The 9683-nt window shown below is 40.2% G+C and overlaps 1 protein-coding gene across 2 annotated transcripts; it reads left to right on the forward strand.

The window, feature by feature from the left end:
• Positions 1-7804: 7804 nt before the first annotated feature.
• On the forward strand, positions 7805-9424 carry LOC127323384 (uncharacterized). 2 transcript variants are annotated; one of them, XM_051351537.2, is made up of 4 exons: positions 7805-8021; positions 8133-8320; positions 8394-8555; positions 8860-9424. In XM_051351537.2, the coding sequence occupies exons 1-4, from the start codon at positions 7967-7969 to the stop codon at positions 9247-9249; spliced, it is 795 nt and encodes a 264-aa protein (XP_051207497.1). In that variant the 5' UTR covers positions 7805-7966; the 3' UTR covers positions 9250-9424. The 2 variants fall into 2 exon arrangements, with proteins under 2 accessions (XP_051207497.1, XP_051207496.1); XM_051351536.2 differs by having other exon boundaries at positions 8391-8555; positions 8860-9423.
• The last annotated feature ends 259 nt before the right edge of the window (positions 9425-9683 follow it).

Here is a 9683-nt window from a genome sequence, read left to right on the forward strand (position 1 = left end):
TTTGACCAGGATTTAAACAAGTTTAGAACATGAAAATGAAAAGGTAAGCCTGGATCCTTCTTAGTCACACTCTAAAATGAAGCTTTTGGGAGGTTCTTGAAATTTCCATGTTTGAAACCCAAAACCACTTCTCTTCATGATTGACTTAATAAGACAGAGTTTAGGGTTAGGGGTAGATACATGATTTTCCTTGTTTGAATATGTCTAGACCTTGTTTATCAACTTAATTAATTGAATGTTTACTATATGACATAAGAAGACCTTGATTTTTCAATTTTTTTGAATTTTTTGATTTTTGATGCCCATTTGAATCTTGGTCAAATCATAGGTTTGACCAAGATTTGAACAAGTTTAAATCATGAATATGAAAAATTAACCATCTATCCTTCTTAGTCACTCCAAAATTTAGCTCTTGGGAGGGTTTTTGAAATTTCCATGTTTGAAACAAAAAACCACTTCTCTTCATGCATGCTTGACTTCATAAAGATAGAGTTTAGGGTTAGGGGTAGATATATACATGATTTTCTGGTTTGAATATGTCTAGACTTTGTTTATCAACTTGAATGCTTACTATATGACATGCAAAGACTTGCTTTGGTTTTTGATTTTGTTTAATTTTGAATTTTTATGCCCATTTAAATCTTGGTCAAATCCTAGGTTTGACCATGACTTAAACAAGTTTAAAACATGAATATGTAAAAGTAAGCATGTATCCTTCTTAGTCACTCCAAAATGAAGCTCTTAATTAAGAGGGTTTTTGAAATTTCCATGTTTGAAACCAAAAACCACTTATCTTCACATGCATGGTTGACTTTATAAGACAGATTTTAGGGTTAGGGGTAGATACATGATTTTTCAGGTTTAATATGTCTAGACCTTGTTTATCAACTTAATTGAATGCGCGCATACTATATGACATAAGAAGACCTTGGTATTCATTTTATTTGAATTTTTATGCCCATTTGAATCTTGGTCAAATCCTAGGTTTGACCAAGATTTGAACAAGTTTAAAACATGAATATGAAAAGGTAAGCATGCATGTATGCTTCTCAGTCACTCCAAAATGAAGCTCTTGGAAGGGTTTTTGAAATTTCCATGTTTGAAACCAAAAACCACATCTCTTCATGCTTGACTTCATAAGACAGAGTTTAGGGTTAGGGGTAGCCACATACATGATTTTTCTGGTTTGAATATGTCTAGACCTTGTTTATCAACTTAATTGTATGCTTATTATATGACATAAGAAGACTATGTGCATTGGGTTTTCATTTTTTTATCCCCATTTGTTGAATCTTGGTCAAATCCTAGGTTTGACCAAGATTTAAACAAGTTTAAAACATGAATAATATGAAAAGTAACCTGCATCGATCCTTCTTAGCCACTCCAAAATGAAGCTCGTGGGAGGTTTTTGAAATTTCCATGATTTTTCTGGTTTGAATATGTCTAGACCTTGTTTATCAACTTGAATGCTTACTATATGACATACACAAACTATGTGCTTTGGTTTTTGATTTTTTTTTGAATTCTTATGCCCATTTGAATCTTCGTCAAATCCTAAGTTTGACCATGACTTAAACAAGTTTAAGACATGAATATGACAAAGTAATCATGTATCCTTCTTAGTCACCCCAAAATGAAGCTCTTGGGAGGGTTTTTAAAATTTCCATGTTTGAAACGAAAAACCACTTCTCTTCACCATGCATGCTTGACTTCATAAGACAGAGTTTAGGGTTAGGGGGTAGATACATGATTTTTCAGGTTTAATACGTCTAGACCTTGTTTATCAACTTAATTGAATGCTTACTATATGACATAAGAAGACCTTGGTTTTTCAAAAAAAATTGAATTTTTATGCCCATTTGAATCTTGGTCAAATCCTAGGTTTGACCAAGATTTGAACAAGTTTAAAACATGAATATAAAAAAGTAAGCATGTATGCTTCTTAGTCACTCCAAAATGAAGCTCTTGGGAGGGTTTTCGAAATTTCCATGTTTGAAACCAAAAACCACATCTCTTCATGCTTGACTTCATAAGACAGAGTTTAGGGTTAGGGGGTAGATACATGATTTTTCTGGTGTGAGTATGTCTAGACCTTGTTTATCAACTTAATTGAATGCTTACTATATAACATAAGAAGACTATGTGCCTTGGTGTTTCATTTATTTTGAATTTTATGCCCATTTTTATGCCCATTTAAACAAGTTTAAATCATGAATATGAAAAATTAGTCACTCCAAAATGTAGCTCTTGAGAGGGTTTTTGAAATTTCCATGTTTGAAACCAAAAACCACTTCTCTTCATGCATGCTTTGACTTCATAAGACAGAGTTTAGGGTTTGGGGTAGACAGCACGCGCCGACACGTGGACGAAATTTATTCTCTGTCCCCCTGACATGCACTTGCCAGTGTCTTCAACAGTCTGACACGAGCAGTGAAGCTTTTATGGAGCCCAGCGGAGAGGGGCTCCATTTCTCGAGCGGTAGCGAGATGACATGGTGACATGCGGCCTAAATCCAAATTTAAACATTGCGAAAAAATCTGAAAAAAATCATGCACGTTCACAGATCATATTAAGATAACCCTAAAAATTTCAGATCAAAATTCGAAACATACATCGAGAAACAAAAAAGAGAAACTCAGATGTGAATAGTCTACAGAGAAACTCAGATTTGAATTCGGGAACTATTCATGACAGATTTCTCTTTTTTGTTTCTCGATGTATGTTTCGAATTTTGACTTGAATTTTTTAGGGGTTATCTTAATATCTATGAACATGCATGATTTTTTTCAGATTTGTTCGCAGTGTTCAAATTTGAATTTAAACCGCATGTCACACGGTGACATGCAATAGGTGCATGTCACCTGATCCGCGGTGACGCTGGGGCTAAAAAGAAGACCTTTCCACCTCATTTCCTCCACTGTTTCACATATTTTAGCTTCTATTTATGCGGTGCCGTGGAGGTGGGGGTCTGGTCGTCACCCTCCTCCTCCCCACCTCATTTCATCCACTGTCTCGCAACTCCTTGATCTACTACTCCTATCCATATACATGCCACTCAAATGGATGTATTTGTAGATACATCCATTTTAGTGGCAGTTAATATGGACCGGAGGAAGTACTAATAATATGAGGCATGTTTTTGAGCTGGCCCTGTTTAGTAGAGTTTACATTTGAGAGTTACATCTTTCTACCACCATTATTTTTGATTTAGCTTGTCTTTTGTGCCCACCATTTTATCGAGCAGGGTTAATGCAAGATCCATAGCAAACTAGCTTCTCATGACATTTTTTTGGCGGAGTGCATCTTCTCATGGCGAGCTAGCGACTTTGCCACTAGAGTTTTTTTTTGTTGAACTAGTACATTTTTTGGATTTTCCCATTTTATTTGTGCACAAGCTATGAGCCGCCCGCAATTCAGCACCATATATTGGCGGGATTTTCTAGTTCAATTGTTTTGTACTAGGATATTAGCAGGATGCTATCTTCTAGGGCTTTCATTTCCCCTATATCCAGCCCCACCCACGGACAAGCAAGGGCCTCTCTCCCTACCTCGCACCTAGTGTGAGAACCGGAACTTAACTTTCCGACCCTCCTGTGTTACTCGTCAATCCCAAGATCAATGTTGACGACACAGCGAAATGTATATCATTACAGATGTACAAAAGTAATTATTACAAAGTTTGAATAGCCACATAGTGTGACATTCATTACAATCAGAAAGCACAGCGGATAAATAAAACGCGAAGTGACTCAATCTCAGCCACAGGCAGTTGATGTAGTCCACGAGGCCTCACACTTCGATGTCGTCGTAGTTGTTGTAGTCTTCCTTGTCTTTGTAGTACTCTGAATATCAACAAAAGTTTTGCCATGAGTACATTTCGTACTCAACATGCCCCCTCGATGCAAGACCTAATATATCTACATGAGGCTTCAAAGGAAGGTTGTAGGTTCTTTTGCATAAAAGCCAATTTTATTTGCAATATATATTTGATAAAAGCAGTTTTAGACGAAAACATGTTTTATAATGAGTGTAATATTTCTCATCAATGTGGTTGTCCTCGACAACTCACGTATTCCATAGGATTCAGATTCCAGGGGAAAGGAGGAAAGGAGAGAGAGAGAGAGGCAAAGAGGGAAATAGCAAGACAGGTTCCCGTATGTCAAGAAGGATTCATGTGTCGTCCATGACCGTGGACACAGCTATTCGAATAGTTTTAACTCTGCAGAGGTTGTACACTTTGCCCACACGACACAACCCCGTCTTGTTGCCCACCAGCCGTCGCTGATTTAGTACACACCAATTGGTGTACCGGCAGAGGGATCGTGACAAGGTCTTTTAGCTAGATCCCCCAAAGATGTGACATGCCCACCGGGTCTGGCGCACGGTATTGAGAGTACGTCCCCAAACCGGTCCCCCCATCTGTGCCGAAGGTTCTCCCGTAGGCAGCCACCTCATCTGCGGTACGGCGACATCAACACCTAAGGCTGACTAACTTACTTAACCAGGCCAGTGCCCATATAGCATGTGGTTGTACGGTTGTCACAATCTTCAAATCCAAGACTTATTAGGACCCTTAAGCGGCACGAACGACGGATTGCTCCCTCCAACTTGTGAAGGGCAGCCAATCGCTCCTTCAACATTTGATTCAGCTGTCGCCCGCGCCATGTTTAGATGGTAAGTTTCACCCAGAGTAGAAGAGAGAGTAGAGGAAGCAACAACGGCTAATCAGCCTAGCTCAACGAGCTCAACAACTTTCAAAAGGGTATGTTTGACCCGAAGGTCGATCAATTCCTTCAAAGAGGCAATAGGAAGTATCCTAATGATTATTTAGCATGCTAAGCATCTCTACTCTATCAGGATTATTATATAATCTCTACTCAGGGTATCAAGTAAAAGGCGACAAGCGAATCAGGGTTGGTGTGTCAATCGACACGCTAGCTACTGGAACAAAATAGCATATATATTTGTAAAACATAAAATAGCATGCAGTTTGTAAAACTGGGATAAAATATGATGAGAGGGCATGCCTTCGTTGTCAAACTCCTGCTTTCCACTTCCTTGATCGTGATTGTACCACTCTCCGTTCCTTCCTAATCGTCGTATCGAAGCAATAACAATTCCAATGAATACAAGCAATACAAAAAAATAAGACTCAAGTGACAAGTGTATAAGATCCAAATGAAAAGATCCAAATAATAGGTCTGTGTCGCTCGTTCGGCTTACATAGAGTACACGAAAAAGACCGGAATGACTCGTACGGGATTTGGGTTATCTAAGGCATAGGGTGTGGGGATCGCTCTATATTGAGTGCCGGACTATTTTAGAAAACATATTTATCCAACATATATCGATGGCATAATTTTACCAGGCAATGCACAAATAAAATACATACTAGCTAGAGAAACATGCATACTAGTGAACTATATACGATTTAAAAATACCAGACACGTGCAAGGAAACTCACTCCAAGACTGATAAAATATATGAACTAAGAATAAATCAAACTGGACAGTGACTAGGCACATCATACATTTAGCAACACTACTGTGTTTATAGAGATGGAATTTATCAAAAGAAGTGATCATGCAGTAACAGCATACAACTACTCTTAGTCTAGTTTAGACGCATGCTGATCATGTCAATAACAAGTGAAAGTCAGGAATTTCCTTACTGACAGAGATACAGCTAATACATTAGCAAAGACATACATAAGACTTACTTAAATCCAACAATTAGATTTTATCTAGGCATGATATTTATAAGCAACTGCAGCAACTCCTACCGAACTAGGCATCTAAGAATACTTAGCTCACTAACAGTACCACAACAATAAACCAATCTATTTAACCAGGAGGGACAACTACATGCCTAGTATATGTAATTAGCAGATGACGTTCAGATTATAGAGATGCATCGTGCTCAAAGAATAAACAACCAAAGCTAGTAGCAGTACATTAGGCTATATGCAAGTAAAGTACATGCAAGTTACTATGATATTTTATATAGTTTGATAAACTTTGGATTAGAGTACACGAACACAACTTCTGGTTTCATCTAGTCATATGGCATTTTATATAGGTTGAACTCAAGATCAGCAACTTGTATTAAAGAAAGACTACTTTAAAAGTAACAACCCAATTTATATTTAGGTAGAACTAACGTAGCTCAATATTTACAGAAAATCATAAACGTTACCTAGATCATATACACACGTTATCAAAGCTTTATAACAAAACCTCATGCAAGCAATTTCAAAAACATCTAGGTACATAACAATATGTATCTATTCTAGTATAGCTGCTCTGAAAAACCTACAGCTGTTCTAGCAAGTTGCATACTACGGTCTAGACAATGAACACACGACAATACAAGCATGCATTCATAAATTCGAAATTCCCCCATCAACTAAGAAAACTAATATAACTACTAGTTTTCTGGAATCATTTGACACGCTTTGTATGTTGGGCTTGTGGGGATTCGAGTTGTGCAATGTGTTAGAACGCTGATGCCATCCGGTGGCATTCGGTTCACCGGCGACTCGACAAACTATAAAACTACGGCTGGAAACCATGTCTAGGAGGTAGGCATAACTATCCCAACCGTGTGTGTGCGAGGGTTTCTGCTGGTGCTCACCGAACGCGACGCAGTTCGTGGTTGGAGTCGGCGGCCAGAGTTGAGGGCGTTGTCGTGGGCGTCCTCGGTGGTCAGCAGCTTGGCCTTCTGGTTCCGTGGATGAACTCTCCTCGTCTCGGTGATCCTCCTGGCGCAGTAGCTCCGTCTCTCGTGCACCGGATCGTCGGGAACGTGAACGGCGTCCGACGGCGTTCTCACGAGATTGACTTGTTGGGTGATTCTAGAGCTTCGGCAGTGGGGCGAGATGGAAAAGGGAGAGGGGCTGGGGTTGAATCGGGACTAAATAGGAGCAAACGGTGCATTTTAAAAGATAGAATCAAAGAGAGATTGAAAGCACATAATGGCAGCAGTTTCTGATGTTTATGGATGGCGTTTTCGCTGGCATTCATGTACGTCCGTGCGTTAGGGAAGAAGATGCAATGCGATGGTTCGGTTGCCTGGTCCTGTGGCGATGTCCTGATGCGTGCGAAGATGAGAGCGACCGACTCTCGCTCGGATGGGGTGCCAGGGCTGGCTCGATTGAAGTGTTGGGTCCGGACGTTGTACGTTCCGCGGTCGGTCTCCTCGATAGTGTGCGAGGACTCGGGGTGGTCTAGTACCGTGTTCCGTTCATGCTAGATAAAAGTGAACCAAGCTCGTACGTAACTAGGCTGCTGGGCTGTCTTCGGCTAGGCCTAAGTGGTCTCATCGCGTTGGTAGATTACAGGCAAAAGGAAAAATAAAAGAGCCCGGTAAGAGAGCAGCACAAGTCGATGCATTGAGAAGAAAAATAGAGACACCCCAAGCATGCACGTGCATGTGCATGACTAGAACTGATATGTTTTGATATTTAAAGAAAAGATAGAGTAGGCTAGCCAATAATAAAAATAAGAGAGAAGAGCACATCGTGCTAGTGCAACCAGATATATCATGCAAGGTGAGTACGTGTGTATGGCTATTGGAAAATCCAAATGGATTTTTGGAAAGAACCAAGACGTAAATCGGCAATTAAAAGCAAATCCAAAAAAAAGTACAAAGAGGTAAATCTTGTCTCATGTTAAAATAATTTCAGAGAAATAATTTTAACAACTTTAAATAAAATATTTGTGTTATTTGACCGCATCGCAACATCCTTTGTTTTAGAGAAAAAAAAAATTCAGTCCGTAAAAAAAATCAGGATGTTACACCTAGTCCGTCTCGCTCCCTCTCAGTCCTCCATCCGTAGCCGACATCCACCGCGCCGGAGCCAGCTCAGCGACGCCGTCAACCACACTCCGTCCGCTTCGTCGGATCTGCTTCCCCGACTCACTGGTTCATCTTACCGGCTGGCGAGATCGGTACACAAAGCGCCACCATGATCCACCGAACCAAAACGAACGGCCAACGCGCCACCTCCCCAGTCGACCAAGGTTGAACACTTTGTCCGGCATCTTTTGTTATGTATTTGATTTCCGAGACTAGTTTATTGCTTGCTTCCACTGCTTGTTATTAGCTTCTGTTTTTTTTGTAATGCCTGCTAGATATTCCCCTCGAGAATGCCTACGAAGAATCTCGGAGGCAAAATATCTTGCAGAATAAGATAATTGCAGCCAAGCTCGGCATACTGTGGAATGGGACAAAATCACCGCACCCCAAGTCGTTGCCGAGATTTTTCACCCGTGTGATGTGCCGCCAAAAGGACGATTCCGTGGGGCAGCTGCTGAAGAAGGTATTTAGCCGCACTGCTCAAATTTCATATGTGTTGTTTGCTGATTGATTTGATGAACTTTGATTTGCAGCAGCTAGCCACTGCTCATGTTCCTAACAAAGACAGTGAGCGCGCCAGTGATGCAGACATTGGTAGAAAGGAGGCGGGATTTGGTCCTATTGTTCTAGCAAGCAATCATTTGAGGGGCCGCCTAGGATCAGCACATCTGGATCCTCCTGAGCTCAACATTAAGGAGGTAATTTTATAATAGTGTTTTAAACATGACATAATCTAATGTACTGAAAGAGATCAAACTGTCAACTGGAGTGGAGTGGTATAGATGGTAGAGATATAGATATAGATTTCAGATTTCCTAATTTTTTCTTGAAAATAGGGTCGCCCCGGCCTCTGCATCCAAATGATGCACCCACCCTTTTATTGCAATGTTTTAGACTCCATTTAAGGTTTAGAAACTCATGGGTTGCTCAAAGTGGTGACATGAATCAACCAACATATTTCCTTTTAATCTGCTGATTGATTTTATGCATGGCAAATCGCAGAAGCAAGTGACTGCTCATGTCCCTGCCAAGCAGCATTGTAGCACAGATGTCCAGAGTTCCAGTGATGCAAACGTTTGTAGGAACAAAACAGAAGGATGTGGCAATGGGGAAGCTAAGATTAGGCGTCTTCAAAAGGACTTGGATGTGGCCACTTGGCGGAACAAAGAAATGAACCGAGGATGGAATTCTACAATTCAAGATGGCCTACATGCTGTTGCTGATCTGCAGAAGCTAGTGGCTGGCAACTTGGTTACCGCTTTGGCTGATGCAGATGTCCATGAGATCAACTGGACGATCTTGGAACAGGTGAAAGCACGAGCAGAAACTCTGCACTCATCTTTGCAGGTAGATGATTTTCAAAGGGTGATGCAAGAGCCGCTATATGAATAGATTGTTGTTTTCAGTTGATGATGTCCCTGGTTCTTTTGTTTACTTATGTGCTGGTAGTACTTAGGGGAACTAGCTTGTACAAGTAATTTTTTTCCGATAAAGTTGTACAAGTAAATGGCACATGCTTCGCATGTTTGACCAATTAAGTTAAAAAGCTTCACAAAATCCTGCGTCGAAGTTGTTTCACTAAAAAAAAGAGCTCTCACGTGCAAGGCACGTGTAATTTACTAGTATATACTAGTACTAGTAGAGATGGTACACCTAGACATTAGAGATTTGTTTGTTTTAAAGATATTTTTAATTGTGTACAAGATGGAAAATATAACTTTAGGGCATCCACAATGTTGCTATTGCCAAATCTGATACGATGGTGAATTTGGCTTTGGTGTGAAATATAGCAATAGCTCCACAATGTAGTGGTTCCAAATATTTAT

The sequence above is a fragment of the Lolium perenne genome, chromosome 2 (genome assembly GCF_019359855.2).
Source record: "Lolium perenne isolate Kyuss_39 chromosome 2, Kyuss_2.0, whole genome shotgun sequence".
Classification (NCBI taxonomy): domain Eukaryota; kingdom Viridiplantae; phylum Streptophyta; class Magnoliopsida; order Poales; family Poaceae; genus Lolium; species Lolium perenne.

Excerpts from the sequence above, each read along its gene's own strand:
- LOC127323384 (XM_051351536.2), top strand. The coding sequence starts at position 7,967 with ATGATCCACCGAACCAAAACGAACGGCCAACGCGCCACCTCCCCAGTC. Across the intron at positions 8,321-8,390 it reads TGGGGCAGCTGCTGAAGAAG|CAGCTAGCCACTGCTCATGT; the intron begins GTATTTAGCCGC and ends TTTGATTTGCAG. Across the intron at positions 8,556-8,859 it reads CTGAGCTCAACATTAAGGAG|AAGCAAGTGACTGCTCATGT; the intron begins GTAATTTTATAA and ends GGCAAATCGCAG.